The sequence below is a fragment of the Dipodomys spectabilis genome, unplaced genomic scaffold (assembly GCF_019054845.1).
Source record: "Dipodomys spectabilis isolate Male_0828 unplaced genomic scaffold, ASM1905484v1 ptg000234l, whole genome shotgun sequence".
Classification (NCBI taxonomy): domain Eukaryota; kingdom Metazoa; phylum Chordata; class Mammalia; order Rodentia; family Heteromyidae; genus Dipodomys; species Dipodomys spectabilis.
In genome coordinates this window covers 10,666,021-10,690,370 of record NW_024870911.1, presented here as the reverse complement: position 1 = coordinate 10,690,370, position 24,350 = coordinate 10,666,021, and the positions used below count along the sequence as shown (strand labels likewise).

Genomic DNA, 24,350 nt, shown 5'->3' with positions numbered 1-24,350 from the left:
ATACTGGACATTTTTATGATAGAATTTAATTGAGTGTCTGACTTGTCCACTAGCATGCCAATTCTAGAAATAGAGGTTTACAGTCCTGGTTAAACATCTATATTCCTAGCATCTAGGACAGTACCCATCTCTCAGTGGGTGCTGGAGAGTTGCACGTTGAGTGACTGTAGTCAGTGATTCTGATGAACACACAGAATCACAAAGTGGGAAGAAATAGTTTTAGTTATTAGATAGTTAGGGAGCAAGAAAAGAATTGGCTAGAGGAATAAATGAACGACATGGTGAAGAATTTACTAGTGAAAAGTGGGAGATGAATGTATAGTGGCTTACAGTACACAGGCAAAGCATGAAAGCACCATCTATAGTCAAATTCCTAAAGAGAACCAAGAGAACTACCAACTACAACAAGTCCTTCCACTCAAGACTTGAAAAAGAAATCTCCACAGCATCTGTTTGACATGTAGCACACTAGTTTTTATAAATATGCAAGAATCATTAATTTTAAATATGTAAGTATTTAAATATAAATAGATATGTATATATGTACATACATGCTTACATAGTATTCCCTGAACTCACACTGACTCTCATAATGGGAGATACACATGGACTGATTTTAGAAAGCTCTTTACAAAGTTAAATGCTCCAACACAGCACAGAGGGATTCATTTCATGTATGTAGCATAATCTTAAGGCTTTGCATTGTTCCACAGTTTTAAGAAGGAAATATATAGTATACAGTTAAAGTGATAGTAGTTTCAGAACAAGTATTCAGAGGACTTCTTGTACCATTTTATTTTTTTCCCTTGAATTGCAAGTTCTGAAAATCACAAATGTGTAGAATAAATTAGAGGACAGCCCAAAGCACTGTGTTTTATTTCCTACTTCCTCTTACCCATCAGCCACCCACAGAAAAAATGGTATGAGTGAGTTCTAGGACCCAAACCCAATATTCATCTGTCCACCTCTGGTCCTAGGCACCAGTCAGTGCGGACTGAGAAGTATAATGTGCCTTGGAAGCCAGAGGCTACCGTATCTCACACTTTCGGGATACTACTGGGAAGAGGCTCCACTGGTCTCTAAAAGTCAAGGTCTCAACATCTCATTCTCAGTTCAAAGTCTCCCTACCACTTTCTCCTTCACTCAGTGCTCAAGACTGATGAACAATTCATACTGATCCAAGTGCAACTAATTTCCTAGCCTTGTGATCTTACAAATAAATGCCTTTAGCTCTCAGCACTTCAATCTGCTCATCTGCAAAAGGGAAATTAAAACATGTATATTTCCTGGAGTTGTTGTAAGGAAGAATTGAAATGTTATGCCTAAGAACTGTGAGTTCAGTATTTGTGATGAGGTGTGCAGTGAGTAGAAATAGCTACTTTCATAAATACCCATAACTCTCCTCATCCCATCTTTTCTCTGTTTCTTCTCCTCCATATTGGCTTAGACTTATGATCACTCCCTAAGATCTGTGATAATATTCAGTGTCTTCTTTTTCTTTAGGTATTTCTTTCCATTTTTTTTTTTAGCAGGATGCCTTCCACTCCCACTTTAAATGGCCTGTTTCTGCATCATAAATCAACAACTACTTATTGATATACTAATAAAGTGCATAGTGCTGGGATTCTCAAAGTCATTTCTTCTGAGAAGAATCACATTGCAAGTCAGCATTTTCTAAAGCATGCTGGATATATATTAATGGATGACAGATGATTTGAAGGGACACATAACCTTAGTTGAAAACATTTTAAAGTTATATTAGAAAAATAAAGTTAGCACATTAATTCCTACATATGAAAGATTAAGAGAAAATTAAGGGAAAAAAGCCAATTTAAATCTACTAAGTTATATTAATTATAGTACAAATGGAGCAAGCATAGGTATGTAATACAATTATGTACATGGCATATTGAGTGACTGAAATTTTGGAAGCTGTTTAACTCATTTAAGGCGGACAGTCCTCAGCCTACAGTAAACTATAAGCCATTTATTCACATTCCCTATGTCCATTAAGCAATACAACTTTCACTTAGTCTAATTCCCTAAAGTAATTTAGTTTTAGTTGCCTTTTTTTTTCAGAATTATAGACTGAGCTCAGGGCCTTGCATGTGACATCAAGTGCTCTTTCACTAGGCTAAATCGCCAACCCCTGAATTCACTTAATTTAAAGTCCCTGAACTGAAGGTCTCTCTAACCTGAAAAGGGGAAGAATTAATTTTTCTTCAGTGCAAAAGCTATCGAAGGGCAAAACTTCCTGTAGCTTTTGGCCATGTATGCTCAAGCCTTCTTGTAAATGTGTCTCAGACACTAGGAGTTGCACTTATTATCATCAGAGTTTTTGCATGCCTCAAATGACACTACTCCTGTAACACTGAGGTCTTGGGAAACATCAAGATACAGTTCTAAGTAATTACAAACAATTTACCCTAATTTGAATATTGGAGGACATTGCTGTTGAAAAGTCACATGTCTGTGTGTGTATCAACTTATTGTATTTCAGCCACATATACTAAAGCACAAGAGAAGTTAAAATGTGATAGACTGTCACATCTCTGAATCACTAATGAAAACAATAGCACGGAACACAAAAATCTAGCTTCTCCTTCCACCCAGAACTGTTTGAAGAGGACTTAGTGTGTACCCAACCCTGTCACCCAGCAAACTGGATCAGATCTCTGGAGGACATCCTTATTGTGTACTTGCCAAGAAAAGTAACAAGCTCTAGTTTGTACTGTTCCATTTATAGACTCCAGAAAGATTTTACACATGTTTTGGCCCTTTCCTAGAACAGAAGGGTTGAGTAAAATCACTCTCATATCGTCAATTTTTATGTTCAATGTATTCCAACTTTCTCTTCAGGTGTTAGGGGACTACAGATATTTTCTGCTTAAACAGAAACAAATGAGACAGGAGAGATCTCTGGCCTTTAATAGTCTTTGGCTTCTAACTGACCTATATTTCATTCATTAGTTTGGGGCAGCAGACAAATTCCTTAGAAATGTCACATTTGGTGCAGCCTCAAGGTCAATGTGAACATAGACTGCAATTTACCACAGTCAGAAAACATGTGGTAGTCAGAGACTGTGTGGTGCTTTTGTCTAGGTAGTTTATTGGCCACAAGCCCACATACTCTTTCCAGAGAAAACTGCCTGATGGTCTTTGTTTTTCATTCATTCTACAAGCATTGATTGAACACCTAACAATTGCTAAACACTATTCTATGCACTGGAGCTAAAATAGTGAACAAGATATATACAATACCTGCCTTCATGTAGTTTATCTCAGGGCTAGGAAAGAAAATGACTATGTGTTTGTGAGTTAATGTCAGATAGTGATAAGCATCACAGGAAAAAAAATAATTCAAATAGAGGAGTGGAAGAACTGTAGATACTTTTGCTGTGCCACCAATAATCTTGACTTTATGATCTTACAAATGTCTTGCTAAAGAACTAAGATAATATAGCTCCTTTCTTAAACACTGTAGCTGTAACACCTGCAAACATTTTTGGCAGTGATTTTCTTCTTGCTGATGGTGATCCACATTTTGCCCCATTGGGATCCTTATAGGAATGCAGGCAAGTCTGACTATGAAGCAGAAGTACTCGTTGCAGAAGTTTGATATTTCCTGATCCTGGACATGTCCTGACTTAATAGCTTGAGCACCCTATGTAGTAAGTCTAATATTTCGTTTTCCATCTGGGATATTCCCTCCTCCTCCCCCTGCCCCAAGAGGCTCAAGTAGAGTGCTGAAGTAGAATCTGTCTACCAAATCAGGGAACATTCTCATCATAGGCCTGAATATTGGAATAGCTATAAAATCCTAGTGTAAAACTCATAGTAGATATCTGCTCTAATACAGAAAAGGTAGCTCATTGAAGCATTAGACTGTGTATAGAATAGTGACAGGAAAATGCAGAACACAAAGGGAGGGCAGAATGTCCAAAATTCTTATCCTCTTCCTTTATTGTAAGGTTGCCAGTTTTCTGTGATGTCATGACATGGAATTTTTTTTCCCAGGCTTTAACTTTCCAATAGATATTGACGATTCCTGCATGTATTCTAACAGGTTGACTATAACAGCTTAGGTTACTAGGCATTTCAAACTGTCAGCTTTATTTTTTTAAATAAATATCTAGATATGACAATTGAGAAAAACTCAGCTCAAACTCACTCTATTATGATCAAACTGAAAATGTCATTTCTAATATTCCAAGAAGGGAAATCATCCCCTACACATTTTTTGTGACTTTAGTCTGGATACAGATAATTTTCCTGGTACAGCAAGGTTTGAAAACATACTAGCTATGAGCACTTCCTATCTTCCAGTATTTGTCAGTGGCCCCAAATTGTTTGTCATGTCAAACATAAGCAAAGAAAGATATCTTGTACAGAAAGAGGAGGCAAGTCACATCAACATATGCTAACTCTAAGAGACAGTGGACTCCAACACAAAAACACTAGAGAGACATGATTAAATATTACATTTCTGAGTAGGAAAAACAAGAATTTATTATAAAATCTATAAAACCCATGTCTAGATACCTTAGTAATCAAACTTCAAATTACTAATAATCTGTTAAATTTTACAATAAAAAATGTACAAAAAAGCATTAGATCAAACCTAAAAAAAGAAAGTTTATATACAGTAGTTCAAACTACATTTATATGTGCAATTTGTTTATGAAAAAAATGGACAGAAATAACATTGAAAATGCATTCTTAATACTTTTTTTATAAATATTTCATCATTTGAGATATTTATTATTTTTTTCTGCTTATGTGGTGCTGAGGAATCGAACCCAGGGCCTCATGAATGCAAGGCAAGTGCTCTACCACTGAGCCACCTTCTCAGCCCGTTCTTAATACTTTTAAGAGAATATGAAGTCTCTAACTTAAACTCCAGTATCAGAGAAATGTATGTCATTTTTTTTACTATTGTCAATGAAAAATTTCCAAAAGTTTATGGTAGATGAAAAGATTTTTTAAATATTTTATGCCATAATAGACATGATTAAAATGACAAATTTTCAAATAGCATTAATAATTCATTTTTCCTTTATCCAAAGCAAATGTACTTTTCTCCTAAGACATGTTTAATCCATCTTCCTTTCTTTTGGAAAAGAAAAGGAGGGAGATGAAAAGATTTATGATTGGAACTGGCATTCAACAAAAGGTACACATTTAGTTTGTGATTTATTATAAAATAATTGCTACAATAATTCTGAGTTTAGATAGTGGTATTGGATTTTATATGAACAAAGAACAAATTTATATTTCTGTTAATATTCAAGGTTACCTTGTTGGTATATAATTGCTAAAAGTTACTGTTTATTATACCCTAGAAATAATGGAGCCCATGTTAACATTTATTTTAAATCTATGTATATCTGTATAAATATTTGCTTCAGGAAGCACCGGATCTATATTTGTAAAATAAGTTTTAAAGATCAACTTACATTGTCATAACATTTGGATACACAAGTTTAAGAAACCCTTGCTACCTATGTTCTCCCTTCCGTATGATCCCTCCCCATCTCCCAAAGCAAGCATTAGTAGGACAAGAAAGGGAAAATTGCCATTTTGAATCACTGTGAGTAGGGCTTTGAGGGACATAAAGATAAAGCTGTGGTCCTTGGAGGTTTTAGCCTCTGTGTGTTGGCTTGCTTTTCAATAGCTGGGGCATTTTAATTGCCCTGATCTAGTTTGGAAGGTACCTCTGTACATCAGGAAAGGGTGGATGGGTCAGGCTTTTCTTTAGGCCTTCTTTACTTTGGTACTCTTCTCTCTAAATCCACTTATACATGCTCCCATAGGGGTAATAATATTTGGCGGGGCAAGTAAGATTGAGAGGTGACCACAGCAGAATGAGACAAAAGCCATCCACCTGTATCTGGTTCTTCCAGCTCTATGTGGTTCAATGCTGTCTATCAGACTAGTTTAGGGTTTTTTAGCCCAAACTCCAGCAAACCATAGAGAGCATATATTTATGGGCCCATTTCCTCTGCATTTCTCCCTTTATCGTGGGCTTTGGAGGAATGGAGAGCGGCATGGTAGGAAACTGGTCATGACTTCTGGATTCGATTTTTCTTTGATGTAAGTGACTTCTTAGCCAGGGTTCTGGGAGCACGCCTTTACTTTGGTCAGCACATGCATTTTTTAGGTACTTTTCAGTAAGGTGGTAAAGATCAGAAATTTAAGAGTCAGTAAATCAGTCAAGAAGCAGTTCCTAAGAAGTGTGTTCATTTTCCCTTTAAGAAAATATTAAATAACAATCCACTATTAACCACTGTAGTTTCTTAGCCCTCTGGTGGGTACAGTCTTTTCCTTGAGCTGTTTTAAATAATTGAGAAGACCTTGAAGACATTTGTTTTCTCTGGCCATTTAAACAATCCATGCAGTTTATTTTAATTTTTTTTGGAACGTTAAAAATCTGATAAATGGAAGAATAAAACATAAAATTCTACAATGAAGTATTTCTTGTGTGTTATAAGCTAAGGATTATGGTTATCCTCTTTGTTCCCTTAATATGTAAGTTGAAAAACAATGTCGTGACTTTAGCCTGGTGTTCTATTATGTGCTCTAATTTAGTATGTAACACTAGAGAACCCTTGATGGAAAACATAAGTAATGAGCAGGCAGGGGGGCTTGATTATTCTCACATGAGGAAGTGAGGGGTTTCTTGCCTTCCTAGCAGAGGGACGCAGAGTACTAGGTAGCATACAGAAATGAAGAGGCATTGATAGACAAGTGACATTCTTGACCTTCAAACCCCGGGCACTTGCTTACTGCTGACAAGGAGAAAGCAGAGAACACAGCCCAAAGCTGACTGCAAGAGTTTTCCTAAACGTGACCAGCACTAAGAATGATGTTTTGTAAGATGAAATAGAAGAAATCTCAGCACCGCGTAATGCCATCTAATTACAGAATTCAAATTACTTTAGAATATTCAAAGCACCCAAACAAGGATGGACAACATCTGCATATTCTGTTCCTAAGCCAAGTATGTTCAGAATAAATCTAAGCTTTAAGAATAAGAGTAAAAATAACTACATGTAATTCTTATAAAAACAAGAATCATGAACAAAGTTCATGTTCATAAACTGGACTTACCTTGCTTTTTCTTCAAATGGAGAATTCCCCTTCACTAGACCGATTTGCCAACCCATTCATTTTAACTCAGAAGACATCGATTTGGTTCTTTTGAATTGCTGAAATGGCTAGCTCTAAAATTTCATATCCAAGCTTCGGCTGTATTCACTTTACTTACACAAACATCGTATTTTATTTTATAAATCTTTAAACATGTTAGTGCTTTTAACCCTGTTCTTAAGCACCATTACTTCCGTAAGGGGATTTTTCATAAATCATGTAGCTGAGACCAAACTCAAATAATATTCTGAATTTTCTTCCCCTCTTGATTTGAAAACTTAAGATGCTTTAGTGCTATTGGCAAACTCAAAGCTTCAAGAGATTAAAGTTTTGGAGTGGAGACATTTTAAGATAGTTCTCCAAATATTTTGTTGGGAAAAACACTGACACCATTCATTGTATTATAACCATCAGAATCACATCTGCCTAAGGAAAGAAAGTCCCTGAATTTTACAAGAGCTGGCCAGTGGAAGAAAACCTAAGTTTGAAGAAGAAGAGAAGAAAGGGGAACATTTCCATTCCACATGCAGGATCTGCTACTGCAATTCTGAACCCCTTTGTTCTGCAGGGTATCTCAGGAAATAAATAGATGCTGCCATGCAAGTTTATCCCGCTGGAAACAGAGGTGAGAGTAAGTGAGTGAAAGCTGATTTTAAATTCAAGTCTTTTCACAAAGGATTTTGTTGTGTTGGGTTACAAGATGGATTCTCACAAGTTGCCAAGCTTTTCTGAAGTCTGTTTTTATTTTTATTTTTTAACTATTGTTTGAACAAATGTGTAGAATGCAGTCTGTGCTCTCGGAGATAGCATGATTTTTAGTAATCAGGGGGGAATTATTTAGAATCAACAGATAATAGGATTCAGAAGTTAGCAAAATAGCTGAAAAATCCAACAGTCAGGTCTAACCTGGAATGCTCTGTCTCCTCACAGCCAATGATCCATCAGGCGGCTTTGTCTGGCTGGCGGATTTAGTGTAGGGACTCTCATCTGCAAAGGTACAATGAAGGGTTTGGTTAATTTCCATCCAGTTTCTAGCATAGTGAAGATCTTTAATGGATTGTAATCCTTCTGCCAGAGAGAGGTGATGGGATACAGTGAAAGAGCTGGTAGACCTAAGTCCTAAACTGAGCTGTGGGGCAAGTCTGAAAAATCAGTTTCTCCCCCTATATAAGAGAAATAACATTCTCATTAATTCTTAGAGTTGTCAGGATCAAAAAAAACTATAATGGATGAGAAGACATTTATAAAGTGGCAAGAAGTGTAAATAATAGTACACAAATTACTTGCCTGCTTACATTCATTGATAAATAAGTATCAATGAATATGTATAAAAGGAAGACAAAGAGGAAATAAAATGGGTGAGTGAGCGCTAAGAATAATTAATCAGATAGAAGAACAAAGGCAGTGAAATGCAGTATTTCAGATAAGCAGATGACAGAACATTAGTATTGCAGGAAAAGAAAGGCAGAGTTAGTTTCTCTTGGGAGTATGAACTGGCATCTGGGGAAAAGCCAAAGGAGAGGGTCACTCAGAGGTAACACCAGAGAAGGTAGGTTGAGAATAGGGAAGGAAGGATGGTTTAGCAAAAGAAGACATACATTCCAATGAGCTTGATTGGCCCTCATTTAGAAAGAGATGAAAATAAGCTGCAGAACAATACAAAGTGCAACTGAAAAGGCAGAGGCCCAGAGCTCAGTGAGAGATGGCACGAAGTAACAAGATCATAGAGGAAATAGGTCCATCAAATTATAAGTGATTTTTTTTCTTTAGGATTTCATCCGACTTGGATTACAGAAACAGTGATTTGGGAAGGCAAGTATGAGGGTTAAAATAGGAAGAAACACTTTTTCCTAATTTGGATGGTAGTATTTGTATATGGTAAGAGATTTCTGAGTAACAACCTGTAATATTCCAAGAACAGCATGTAAATGGCTTGAGCAAACATAATGTAACAATTACCACACATATTTGGTCATACTAGACGACCCAAACATCACTTTGGCAATGCTATAAGATATTTGTTAGTGCTGATCTTGTTTTAGCAGAAAACTATTAACAGACCTAAAAACCCTATAGACATAGCAAACTATTAAATACAACAAAGATTCAACTCAATAAGGCTTTATCATCCGAGAACTGAGAATATTAATTCTCTCACTAAGCAGTATGTGCTTCAATATCGAGGAATTCATTTCCTCTCTAACACGCTCTAACATGTACTTCTGTTTGAAATGATTTATAATTTCTTCATAAAATGAACAAGGTCTTTATAAGCAATAGCAAAAAGAAAAGATTCACACTGCTGTAAACTGCAATTAACTTAAAAAAGTCTCATGCTTACATTCCATTTGTCACACAATTCTTTATATTCTCTGCAAAAATGCCCAGCAACTCTCAGATACCAAAATAATCAACACCACATTATCATAGTTGCTTTTGAAGCAGTTTCTTAGGTCTTCAACTATCTTATTTGCAAACATAAATTTGAGTACAATTAAAAACCACAAACCAAAATCTAAGTTGTACATGAGAAAAGTCTCAAGACTCTCATAGGAGTAATTGAGTGTTCTTCTCACAGAGTTAATGTAATAATCAGGCTGCACATTATATAGCACCGATTAAAATAAACTGGCACAGTGTAAAAATCTGAGATTCTTCACAAGATTACTTTGAAAGTACTTTTCATTTCATTACCCACAACTTAGAAACCGTATTCATGAGTATAGAGCAGGGATCCAAGTGAGACAAGTCGCAACAACCGGGTTCTTAGTTGGAAGCATGGAAATGTAAAAGCCTTCCTCAGTGTTCAGTTTGTCAAGGTTACAACCTTCCGTTAAATCAAGTACAGAGATTTTTTTTTTCCCTCTAAACAAGCAAAAAGAGACTTACCCAGGAGGTTTGGGTTACCTGCCCTTTATTTTGAGGAGATATATCTTTAGAAATTTACCGTTTGCTTAACAGTAGTCAACGCTGATAAAATGGTTCTCTCATTTATATTTGAAAACAGTTTTCCTCATTTAGAGTTAGGATTGTCTAGTTACACTCATCCTTAAAAGGTTGAAACTGAATTATAGATGGCCACCTGGCCAGGATTTCTATCACCATCCTCCAAATCCACTATGACCCTCTGCAGCAAGAGTGCCCTTCCCAACATAGAAGAAAGTAAATAATCCCCTAGAGACCAAAAGGTGTATTAGTCAAAGGATCAGACTGAAATAAGTTCAGTATTATCTAAGAATAGTTTGCTGAAGTCAACACAATAAGAGCAATAATTCTTAACAGAAGCGGAGCAGACATGCAATAACACAGCACACGTCAAGGAGAGCAGAGCAATAGAGAAGTATGGCATAATTTAACCTTTATGTTTTAGAAAAGTTTTCCAAAGAATATCTTAAACATAGAAGAGACATTATGAGCTTTTTCTTAAAAGCTATGCATCACAGAGAAGATGTCAGCCCTATAAGTCAATTCTTGTTTCAACCCTTAAAAACAAAAATTGAAGAAGACCTTGAATGCATCAGTAGTTGATGGCTCAACAATAGAATACTAAAGGACAAAAATGTCCAGGGTTTATTTTTAGTCCTTCCCAGAAAGTCATGGAAACCAATGCAAGCAGCTATCGTGGTCTGTTGGTATGTCCCTTAAGCAGATTTAAAGACAAATTCCTATAATTTTATAAGAGATGATCTCTTCTTTGATTTTGTGATTGGTACTGAGGCCTACAGAGATATAGAAGAATACATATTAAAAGTGAGTCAAGACTCAATTTATTGTGTTCTTATTCCCATGTACCCTTTGATCTTATTCCTCATGGATAGACAAGATTTTCAGAGGTCACCGTCTCACACGTGACTGTATCAGATCAGTACACAACCAGACCTTCTCAGCAGAGACCTTACAGGAGAACTGTATGGAACAGTCATTGCAGCTCTTTTTCTGTGTCTAAATATCATTCTCCCTTCCTCTTCATCTTTTTTTTTGCCTAAAGAATACTTCAAAATGGTAACATAAAAACAATATGATCAGCTTCACTTACATTTTTTTCTTTTTTGAGACAGAATCTTGCTATGTTCCTGAGACTGGCTTAGAACTAGGTATATAGATCATAATTGCCTGGAACACATGATCAGTCCCTCAGCCTCCCAAGTGCTACGCCTGTAGGTAGATAGCACCATGCCCAGCCTTCCACTACCACACTTTTTTAAAGATAAAAAATTTAAAGAAATGTCTTTCTTCTAAGATATGGCCCTAATGAAAGTCACTGAATTTTAAGGTATTTTTCCTTTGCTTTGGGGGCAACACCAAATAGACTCTGAAGTTCCCTTAAGATATACAAATGGTTAATTTAAAGAAAGGTCAAATGAAAAAAAGGAACTGACATGTAGATAAGGTGTCTAGTATAGTAGCTGGAACATAGTAGGCATTTATTCAATATGTTCTGATGGATGAGTAAGTTGTATTCAATTCTTCAAACTAAAGCGTTTATTATAAACAAGCTGAAGTATATGAACTACTATTCCTACCTTCTGCCATTTTTCCTTTCCTAGGTTTACATTCAATTCCTTTAAAAATCATATCATTTCCCATCTGTTGTTAGTTACTGTACTATTATTAATACTGTATGTTTAAAATATATGCTTCTTTATAAAGTTGATTTTAAAATATATTTTACTTTTACTCAGAGTTTAGATGGAATTATCAAATAATCTTTGAAACCAGTCGTTTAGATAAAAAGAATTCTGGTGTTCATACCAGATACTAACAAGGGAACTCTCTTGCAAATCACTATAGGGAAGTATCAGATGTTGAGCTAGTGATCTACTGCTGTAAGAGGGCAAAAAGGGCATCTCAGGGTATCAGAAGTGCCAGACCTTCTTAATGGCACTTTGACAGCTAATCACTGTGAGATATGATGGCCTCCCACTTACATAGGGTTTGTGTGTTGGTAATAGCCAGGAAGAACTGGGTCCTTTTATAGGGACATCCATGAGACCAAGAAATATGCCTTCTGTTAACACAGAGAATTGACATGGGGATGGAATTGCAGTAAGGGCTTAAACAGCCACATACGTATAAGAACAATGCTGTGATCTGTGTAGGATGTGGAAAGATAGCTGTCCCTTTCATCTACCCCAAATGCCAAAATAGGAGAGACAAAGAGAGGCCATTTGTTTTGATTATTTCATATGAAGTTGTTGTTTGTAAACTAACAAAGTCATCAGTAAGCACTTAAGTGGGAAAGCTTTACTCTACATCCTACGCTGGAGCTGGGAGAGAAAAGGACTCAAGTTGTTTCATGTTTTCCTATCATGGTTGCCTGGCATCAAACAACATTCAGCTGGGCACTAGTGGCTCATGCATGTAATCCTAGCTATTTAGGAGGCTGAGATCCAAGCAACACAATCAAATACCAGTCAAATCAGGAGAATTCAGGAGCCTTTATTTCCAATTAACTAGTGGGAAAGTAGAAGTGTAGCGTAAGCTGGAGCTCCAGCTTTGAGTGGAAAAACCAATTGAGAGGCCCGGAGTTGAAGCCCCAATACTGGCACTTACACACACACACACACACACACACACACACACACACACACACACACACACACACACACACACACACACACACACACACACACGGGCGCGCGCGCGCGCAATTAGTAAAGTTCTTATTTCTCCCATTCCCAGAGTGTAGGCTTCCCAGAGGAATGTGATTTGACTATGGCTCAGGAATTTCTGGACGTGTTCAGGGCTTTGTTGAAGAAAAAACATCTTTTGGCTGAGACTAATCAGTCCATGCTAAACAACTCCTAGCAACTAATTATACACAATTGAGGCACCTGTTAAGCTAGCGGATCCTTTAACTTCTTGATTAGAAAGAAAATACATCAGTGCAGTTAAACATTATGACCATTTCACAGAAGCAGGGATATAGGTATGCCACAATGTTCATGTCATTACAAACTCAGAAGAAATTGTTTTCTATAAAAGAACCAAACTAAATCGATTGTGAAGGAGATAATGTGTCCCTTGAATTCAATTAACTTCCACAAATTTTAGTGCCTACTATGTGTAAACTAAGAACTGAAGTGGATAAAAGATAATGAAACTCCCAATGGAATGATGATTGCAGAATTCTTATTCCCTCATAGCTTTGAGAGCAGAACCTGGTGTTTGCTTCTCCTTAGGGAGAGAACCAGCATGGACTCAGTATACTGGTGAAAGAGAGCCATAGGAAGAGGAAAGAAGACCCACCACAAGGACTCCACTCAGATTTTTCCAATCAAAAATCCAACAGCTCAATTACTTCAATTTGCTAAGGGACCGTAAGCTTTTCTGAGTTCAGTCCTGTGAACATCTTATCTCAATCCAGCGTGAATATATTCTAATATATGTTTCTTTCTCTTGGACTCCTGCTCTCTAGCTCAATTAGCTGCCTTGCTATTTGCTGATACATTCTAAAATTTAAGAAAAATTTCCTGAAGAATAACTGCCAAATGATTTCGACAATAGAACTTGACGACATCTTTCTCTTCTTATTAAAATCATGTGTAGCTTGGTGCTGGTGGCTTACATCTGTTATTTTCCCTCTTCAGAAAGCTGAGACCTAGAGGATTATGGATTCAAGCTAGCCTGGGCTGAAAAGTTAAAGAGACTTCCTCTCCAATTATCCAGCAAAAAGTTGGGTTGCAGATATGGTATATATGGTCAGAATGCCAGCAAACAAGCCAGGTTCAAGCCTTACTATGGACACACACACACACACACACACACACACACACACACACACACACACCTCTTGAACTCTTACCCCTCCACCAAATATTTATTAGCATCAATTAATTGTACAAAGAAGTGTCATGTTGGTGTACCTTCCCATCCCTGCTTCCCAGGCCAATCTGAACAAGCTTCAGTGTTCCATTTTCACACATGTACACAAAGTACTTTGACCATATTTACCCTCCTTTACCCTCTCTTGAATACTGAGTTCTCATTCCTTATTAAAATAACTCTACGTTTCTAGGGCTAAGCAAAAGATGTCCTCTGGACCGTTCATATTCAGAAGGATGTAGGTCCAAACAAGCTTCAACAATGTTGCTTTGGAATGTTGAGTTGTTAGCACTGATACCAAGAATGAGTTAGTTTACCTCTTTTCTCAATGAGCGAATTTAGGTTTAAATCAGAGCTTGCCTTGATGGCAGGCGGCAGAGGCAGCTGCTCCATGATGGTCTCCCTCTTATTAGGAAATGATTTTTCTTCTTCCACCCACTTACTTCCCCTCTCCCTTTCTGTGATTTGTTTCACATCTGCATGACATAAGTGATCTCCACAAGTTTCCTTGTAGTTTTATGATTGGGACACTGATGGTTTTTATATTTTTAGAGGGACCAGGTCTATTGCTTTTTTTTTTTAAGTCACCCAAATAGTTCGCAACTCAATTTTAAAAACAAAAGCACTGTGGTTCCTTAACAATGACAGGATGTCCTTGATTACATTAGATATAAACACATAGTCACTTACTATGACTTGACTACGAAGTATGTTCCCAAAGGCTCATGAGTCTCACAGGCATGATTGCCAGCGGACAGGCATTTGCCAAATGTATTAGATCCTAAACACTCTAACCTAATCAATGTTTTAATACTTGCACGGCTTCATAAAATGATAGCATTGTTGGGAGGTGGGGAAAAATAGGAGATGGAGTGTGGTTGAAGGAAGTAAGACACTGAGGTCTCTGACTTTTAAGGGTATACCTTGGTCCCCACCCTTTCTATTCTTTTTTCACTCTGCTTCCTGGCTTTTGTGAGATGCTAGTTTTTGCTGCACAACAGGATCTCACTTCTCATGATGTTCTGCCCAAGCTAATGGGGCCAAAAATCATGCACTGAAATCTCTAAAACAGTAAGCCAAAATAAACCTTTCCTCCTTTAAAACTGTCTCTCTCAGGTATTTGTTGCAGAAATGAAAAGCTAACATACACTTTAGGGATTAAATGTTACTGCCCAAAAGCATGCCAACTATACAGCTTCTGTGATTATAGGCTTGGCCTATGTCATTATTTTTCTCCCTTACTTCTCTATTTCCTAACTCTTTGCTTCAGACTATGTATAGCAAAACCTCCTGGTGAGGCATATGCACATTAACATTTGGAAAGCTTTTCCCCTACTCATACGACAACAACAAGCAATTGTACAGGTGGTGGGAGTATACCCATCCTGAGGTCCCACCTGACCGTGGCAACAGTAATCTATAGAGAGGCTGGTAGAATGCCAATGGTATCAGTAAACTCCAAAACCATTTTCTGAAATGGAAATGAAACTTCGCAATGGTATGCTTTTGAGTGGATTCAGCCATCCCTCTATCTACTTTAAATCTTTAAAGAGTCCTAAAATAGCTGAATTATGGGAGTTGATATAATGAAGGTTGGATTACCTAGAGCCAATGAATTGACTAATAATCAGTCAATACATACTTTTTGGTTAAAATAGGCTATGGTTTCGAGCTACTTACTATTCTCTAGCTAGTGAAAGATAAATGAAAATGAAATTACATCCTGTCTCATGACTGGGATATGAGAGAAAAAAATCTTCCATAGCACATTTTAAACACTTGCTCTGCAGACCTTTTCCTTGCAATACAGTTTTCTGGGACCCAAGAGAGTTTCTATCATAAACTCAGACCTCTGATCTTTGCGTGCAAGGAGGACTATAATGGCCCCAGACAACTGGTCAACCTTGTGGAAGTAGTCTGTGGTAACTACACTGTTGTGGGCCTTTTTTTGAAGAACAGTATTTCTAGCCAGGTTAATTTGTAAATCCTCTCTGAAATTAATGAGCATGAAATTGCACATTTTCTGCCTCTGGCATCCCTATTGCTAATGTGTCTGAACCACAAATGATAACGTCTCTGCTTCTTCCTAATGATGTTTCCATCAAAGAGATGAAGCAGAGTTATGGAGTTACAGATTTGCCTCATCACCAAGGAATCAACATTTTGATAGTATAGACTCTCTCCCATGAGAATCATTTTTATTACCTTGTCAAATCCCACTTTAATACCTTAAACATTTAAATTTCGTGAGGCTTCAACATTCTTTCTATGTAGCAGGAAGGACTACCTGCTGTAAATATCTGGCCTATCGGATTATACCAGCTGACATTCTTAGTAGCTCACACTGAAATGCTCATAGATTCAAAGAGTTCATAGCATTAGAATGACAAACTGATGGAAAGCAAAAATAGCCTCAACCATTAAAGCCAGCCACCAGTAGGCTCATGCCTGTAATCCTAGCTACTTAGGAGGCTGATCTGAGGATCATGGTTCAAAGCCACCTTGGACAGAAAAGACTATGAGACTCTTCACAAAACTACCAAAAAAGCTGGAAGTAGAGCTATGGCTCAAGTGGTAGAGTGCTAATTTGAGCAAAAGAATCTCAGGGACAATGCCCACATCCTGAGTCAAGCCCCAGTCTCTCTCTCTCTCTCTCTCTCTCTCTCTCTCTCTCTCACACACACACACACACACACACACACGGTACATCATTCACTAGAGGAAAAGTATGCATTCACATTCACATGCACATAAACAAGCTTCACCATATCTTAATATTCTTGGACAGTGACAGAATTTGTGTTTGATTTTATATAACAGCAATTAGAGTTTGAGTGATATGATTAATAGATACAAATAAGACATTTTATTCATAGATTGTCAGAAATAAATGAAAATGGCCATATTGCTAAAGATGATCTATCAATTCAATGTGACACTCATCAAAATCTCAATGTCATTCTCTTCAGAGATAGAGCAATCAATCCTAAAAATCATATGAAAACACAAAAGGCCTCAAAGAATCAAAGTAATCCTGAGAAAATAATAATAATAAATAAAAAGCAATTCTGGAGGGATCAGTTTTAATCTTCAACTATACTACAGAGTTACGGAAATAAAAACAGCTTAGTATCGGCACAAAAACAAACCTGAAGACCAAGAGAATAGATAAAAGGACCAAAAGTTAATCTATACACTTATAACCATCTGTTTTTTTATTTTTTTGTCAGTTGTGGGGCTTGATCTGGGCTTGGGTGCTATCCCTCAGCTCTTCAGCTCAAGGCAAACGCTCTACCACTTGAGCCACAGCACCACTTCCAGTTTTCTGGTGGTTTATTGGAGATAAGAGTCTCATGGACTTTCCTGCCTAGGCTGGCTTTGAACCGTGATCCTCAGATCTCAGCCTCCTGAGTAGCTAGGATTATAGGCATGAGTCACCGGTGCTCAGCCCATCTGGTTTTTGATAAAGCACCCAAACTATGCTGGAAAAAACAGTCTCTTCAACAATGGTACTAAGAAAACTGAATATCCATATGTACAAGATCGAAACTTGTCTGTCACCCTGTATTATTTAAGCATCTTTCTAGCAGAGAACAGTCCCTTTAAAGAATTAGAAGAGAAAACTGGCTGAATTTCTCTAACGTGTTCTATGCCAACTATTCTCTGCTGCCTAGAGCATTTAAAGCTGGTTCCTGCAAGTGTTTTATAATCTTAAAATGAATAAACCTGGGGCATTGTTTTCTCCTTTAGTATTCTAGACAACATGTGCCTGATGCTATAATATTTCTAGCCTCTCATTAGGGTCCATGTGGCCAAAGTGGAGGCAGAGAGGAACACAGAAAAGAAAAAGATGCTTCTTCAGTTGGAGAGGAGATGGAAGTCTGTCTCTTCTGTCCTCTGACTCTCCAAGCCCATCAGAACAAACAGCCAGGCTCCAGAGCAAGATGCTGCAATTAAGTAGTGGCTGATGTAGCCTAGACACTGGGCAGGCAGCCACGGACCTTCATAGATAAGAATTTCACAGTGTGTTTTCAATACCGAAGTGATTAATACCCACTAGCTATTTTTTTTCCCAAGATTGCCTTCTCCTTGGACTTGAAGCTTTGGATTATTTCAGGACCCAAATGAACTGTGTGTGTGTGTGTGTGTGTGTGTGTGTGTGTGTGTGAGTATATTTAATTCTTACAGTATTTTTTAAAAATTTCTATACTTAAGCACCAGGACCCAAATGAACTCTGTGTGTGTGTGTGTGTGTGTGTGTGTCTGTGTGTGTGTGAGTATATTTAATTCTTACAGTATTTTTTAAAAATTTCTATACTTAAGCACAATTTCTAAATGTGGCCTAGTGTCATTACACACCATGTTAGACCAAATGTTTTGTCTGGCATGAAAGAGAACAGAAAGCACTTTGGATGCCTTAGAAATGTTTTATACACACACCTGGAGTTGTCAAATCCTTTGCTTTCATCAGTTCATTGCTAGGTCAAGCAATAGCAGATGACTGCTTATCAAACAGATACGTTTTCTTAATGTATGAATAAAGCAGAACCTATCACATTTGTCAGAATTTAGGATGTCTGTGATTTTCTCTCTTTTTTTGTTTGTGTTTTCAAGGACTTACATGGTTCTCATTATTTAAAGCCATACATTGGATAATCTCTGGATTTTACAGAGAGAGTCAGTGAGTATACAGACAAAACCACACAGTGAAAGAGCTAGGTGCTGGTGGCTCACACCTGTAATCCTAGCTACTCAAGAGGCTAAGATCTAAGAATATAAGGTTGAAGTAAGCTTGGTCAGGAAAGTCTATGAGACTCATCTCCAATTGACCACTTTAGCCTAGTGAAGTACCAGTCTTAAGGAAATAGGAGAGCTCCCAGGCTCTGAGGTCAAGCCCCAGAATCAACATCCCCTCCCAAAAAATTAGGAATAATTTTTGTATAAAAGATACTAGTGTCATGATGATGATGATGATGATGATGATGATGATGATGATGATGATGATGATGATGTCAGTCCTGAGGCTTGGGGCTTGGGCTCTGCTCCTGTGCTACTTTCACTCAAGGCTAGCACTCTACCACTTGAGCCACAGCTCCACTTCTGTTTTGTTTTGTAATTTATTGGAGATAGAGGTTTCATAGGCTTTCTTGCCCAGGCTGGCTTTGAACCGTGATCCTCTGATCTTAGCCTCCTGAGTAGCTAGGATTATAGATGTGAACCACCAGCACCCAGCATTAAAGCCAGTTTTAATTTGTCAGAGTTTCATTGTAATCAACAGTTGATGCTGCTCCACTACCTACTCGTGATATAACTTTGGGCAAGTTACTTACTATCCCTGAGCTTCAGTTTCCTTCTTTATATAGTATCACCCCATAAATTCATATGGGAATGGAATAAAATAGCATAAATAAAGCTCCAAGCTGTGAACCACTATTGTACAAAAGGTAATGGCCTGGTTTCTCTGGTAGAAGAGCAAGGTGAATGATAGGCAGGAGCCAGTGGAGATCTTTTAGAGTCAAATATCTTCCTTTAATGGCACTAACCATCCTAGACTACTCTTAGACTACTCTTAGACACTAACCATCAAAGACTACTCTTTTCCCAACCTTGCCATAGAGTCCCATTATAGAGAATTTGCCTAACAGACAGCCATTATTAGTGGAAAGGAAAGTGGTAGCTCATCAAGTATGACTAATTTTCATACTGTGCTAACCAATACCTATACTTTCTATCTTCTTAAAGACCCAAGCCATGGATGTGTCTTTTTTTTGTTTGTTTGTTTCATTTTAACCTATGGGATATTACTTGCTAAGGTTTTAGTTCGAGAACTTCAATGCCATTAAACTATTGACATTAAATGATCTATTATGACTCAATTTGTCAGTGGCAAAGTAAAAAATTAAAACCCAGGCACCTAGATTTAATAGTCCGAGGATTTTCAAATTATCTTCATTTGCTTCTGAGACAAATTATTCAGATATATAATTTCCTCACAAATTACTTGCTTGTCTAACTTAGCTTCAGTTACATCTACTTCATCAATTTCACTCATTTTTTTCATCATAAATCTTGCCTGAACAAAGATTCAGCTTTTATACATAATTAGGATAAACAAGGAAAATGCAATTCAACTCCACAAAATGTGAATGTTTAATTTTGCACTGATTCTCTGGCATTATATTCAGTAGGACTCTTGCAGTTTTCCAATTAACAAGTTATTGACATTTACAAACATCTAGAATGAAAGAAACTTTTCCTTCCATCATTGTCAGTTTCATTATTGAATGTTGGCTCTGCTTTGGGACACTTCAATCATGAAAATAATCATGTAAAACCACATTGAACTCTTTTAGCTATAATACCTTGGAGGAAGTTGATTTATGATAACCAAAACTCTGACTCAGTCTCATCTGCCACATCATTTGCCTTCAGGCATTTCAAATCACAAAGTTAAAGCTTTCAAAGGGCAATCTTAAACACGTGACTGAACTATAGCATGTTTTAAAGATGTTATTGAGAAGCAAATTAGTATTTAATTAAAAAGCATTGTTTGCTGGGTGCTGGTGGCTCATGCCTGTTATTCTAGCTACTCAGAAGAATGAAATCTGAGGATCTTGGTACAAAGCCAGCCTGGGGAGGAAAATCTATGAAATGAAACTCTTATCTCTAATAAAGGAGCTAAAAATTGGAAGTAGAGCTGTGACTCAAATAGTAGAGAGCTACCTTCAGTAAAAAAAAAACAAAAAACAAAACAAAACAACAATTACAAACTAAGGGACAGTGTCCAAACCCTGAATTCAAGCCCAAGTACTGACTAAATAAATAAATAGTTTTATTCATACATATCAAGTGGCATATAAAAAATCAGGAAGGAATATGTTCCATATTTGTATGCACACAAATACACATATGATATATATACATATAAAATACATATATGGATCTTAATAGATGTGGCAATCTACTTGTGTCTGTTTAGAAGCATTACTTACAATAGTACATACATAAACAGGAGACCCAAAAGGATCTCTCAAATCCAGGACATCACTCCTCATCTCTATTACAGGGCAACTCCATTGTCACCCCAGTGACTTCTAACACAGCCCGCAGTAAGAGGACCAGGAGTTTGAAGCCAAACTAATAACCAATATGGTACTGAGTGTTAATCATACTCCAGGAAAATCACAATTCCAGATGTATACCAAACTTGACAACTTATAAAACCCATAAGTTTAGGATTCTACAGGCCGGACAAGCCCCCAGTTTGCAGAAAAGCAGAACAGCTATGTGAGGAAATTAGTTTATCTCTCATCAGTCCAAAGTGAAAACATAACAGAGCTTACCCACAGAATTGGGAATGACTACTATTTAAAGTGTATTCAAAAACATATGCAAAGAGAAGTAGTATGAAAGGTTCTACATTTGTGTATAATCTGAAAAGTAGTTTTGATACTGGTTTTAATCATTGCCTGCCTGCACATATCTTCAATGCATCAGTGCAGCCTTTATTGGCTTCTCTTTTGCTTAGAACAAGCGTAACAAAACCTCTGATATTTATTGTGATAGAAAGAGTAAATAACACATGGTAGCAAGTCTGGGTAAAACAGAGCTCAGCTATTTGCTTCTTTGACAATCAGGGATGTATATGGCTTGAAATAAGTAAAGGCATTTGTGCATTATCCAAAAACCATAACATCTATGTAAAGAGAGATGATAACATTGAAATATATAGGCATTTCTGGTGCTACTGGGTCAGCATCTTTCCTCAAGAAGATGATTTTGAGGCCTCTTTGTTTTTTTAACTCTAATTTTGAGAGATTTTGCTTGAAAATCGATTATGTAAAAAAAATTCTTTGTTGAATGAAATAGAAATCTTTACCATCTTTGTTATGTATCTACAAGTGAACTGAAAAAAAAATGTTAAATTAGGTGGAGAAATCCAGAAAGCCTCAAACTACTTGCATATCAAATCATCTTTTTCCATTTGTTTATCTTTATTCTTTTGACCTTAGAACTTTCACTTTGCATTGCACATTAGTGTATAATGGAGATGAAGTATGATGCAGAGAACAGACGTTCACTGTAAGAGTCCAAGGAATCATTTGACAACTAGCTATTTTGTAAATAATGCTTATCGGGCTTTAAGGATCATATATATATATATATATATATATATGCATATATACACTAAATTTCTTCTCATTTAGACTCTGAAACAACTAAAGCCTGTAACAAAATTTTTTTCTGTAACAAATTTTATAAAGAGAACATTCATTGTTCACATTCATTGTTTTCTGCCACCAGCACATAAGTTAGTTGGAAATAAGCAAGAGAAGGGAATTCTGTATTTTCTATATGGTACCTTTATTCTTAGGGCCAATACCAATTGTGGGGGGGGGGGGGGAGAGTACAATGACTAATGTTTCTCATCTTTTTTCAATTCAATTTTCAATTGCAAATATTAGCAATAAAAAGGTTGGTTCTTATTGTCACACATGCTTTATGTTCATAAAATGTTTATGACTTGCTTTCTCCATTCACTCTGGGAAAGTTACATAAATCCAGTTAAATCTCATTCTTCTCACCTTTCAAGTGGACAATGATAACATTTATCTTCCAAATTTTGTGGTCCTTCATCAGGATAATTCATATAAAGACCTCTCTGTACAGTGCTGGCTAAATAAAAACTACTTTCTCTTGAATTCTTTAGTGTTTAATGTAAATTAATAATCTTTGTAAGAAATCACAAGCAAATAGACACATGTCCAATTATTAGCCACTAAAAAGCTAGGAGTGGAGATTTAGTTTACGTGGTATTGTCAGCTTTGTGCAAAAAGCTAAGATATGGCATCAAGCTCAGTACTCATACACACACACACACACACACACACACACACACACACACTTCTATAGTTAAATACCCAATATACACAAAAAACATATTAAGAATAAATTATATCTTTATCACTAATATGGTAACTCACCCCATAGGCATAACATGGTTCCCTAAACTAGACACAGCAGGTGGGCAGATACCAATTCTTCCATGGCTCTAGGAGACCACTTATTAAATTACCACTTTAATAAGACCCTGGTGGCCCTAGAACTAATGTTCCTTGTAAAAGTTTAAGTTAAAATGACAGAGAAATTTGCTTACCTGCTCTTTTATGCATAATTATCACTAAGTACACAAATCTGGATTGTATTTGTCCCATTAAATGCTTCTAAAGACATCACCTCTTTGGTATACAACACAATTCTGAAATGAGCATGGAAAGTTTCCTACATGTTACAGTCCAGTTCAGAATTTTAATTAAATAGAATAAGAAACAATTGAATAACAAGGTATCTACAATGTTTGCATAATGAGAATACTACACTCAGCTCCTTGCTTTGCATGATAAATGATGACAAATGACAAGATGCTATCATTAGCCAGTTTAGAAACAACTACTAAAACAGAATTTTCACATTTCTTCCTATAAATTTTATTTTAAAAGTGAAACATGGAAAAAATAGTGAGTAGTCATAGGTATTATAAATCATCTTCCAGCTAGGAAGAGAATCTGCTGGAAAGCTGCCCAAGGCACACCAATTTGTTCTCTTTTCTTGAATCACTAATAAGGTACAATTACTTTTCATTGAATTTAGGTTTATTCTGTGTAAGCATAAAATAAATTCTTCTGCAACCTAGACTTTAAAACTATAGGGATAGCACAGACTTGAAATACAGATAGCATCCACTTTTAGTGAGAACATTCTTCCAGAAATCATGTCTGAAAATGCATCATCTTTAATATTGTCATAAAATCTCCCTATCTCTTCATTCTGGACATTTCAGCACCATTATGAGTCAAACCTTCCATTTGGTTTTGGTTACACCATATGGTATAAAAACATATCTCTAGGAAGTGGCGCTGTAGCTCAAGTGGTAGAGCGCTCGCCTTGAGTTGAAGAGCTGAGGGACAACGTCCAGGCCCAGAGTTCAAGCCCCACGACCGACAAAAAAAAAACAAAAAAACATATCTCTATCGTAGATAGAGATTTTCAACTTTGAAAATTAAAAGTATCATATTATTCTTGTGATGGTTTAAGGACATGTTTGGGTGTTAAGTTGATAAAGAGGTGAACCTGTGATGGTTAATCTTGTCACCTTGATTGGATTGCAAAGTACATAGGAGATTATGCAATATTTTGGGGTGTGTGTAAGAGAATTTCAGGAGAGAACTAACTAAGAGTGAGAGAACCACCCTGATGTGGGTAGCACCAACCAATAGTATGGAGGCCAAAAGTGAAAGAAGGGAGAAGACCGCACGAACAAGATCTCTCTCTCTGCTTCCTCGCTGCCATGAAGTGAGCTGCTCTGCTCCACTACA

General features: G+C 36.8%; 1 protein-coding gene across 8 annotated transcripts in view; it reads right to left on the bottom strand.

Annotated features, from left to right (window-relative positions):
• Positions 1 to 24,350, bottom strand: part of Grip1 (glutamate receptor interacting protein 1) — a 607,772-nt gene that overhangs the window by 161,070 nt on the left and 422,352 nt on the right. For 6 of the 8 annotated variants that reach the window (XM_042699081.1, XM_042699083.1, XM_042699085.1 and 3 more), the window contains exon 2: positions 8,056 to 8,136. The exons of the other annotated variants lie outside the window; for them this stretch is intronic. In XM_042699081.1, the coding sequence (XP_042555015.1) occupies positions 8,056 to 8,136 (81 nt within the window). The remainder of the gene's footprint in view (positions 1 to 8,055; positions 8,137 to 24,350) is intronic. 8 annotated transcript variants of the gene reach the window in all.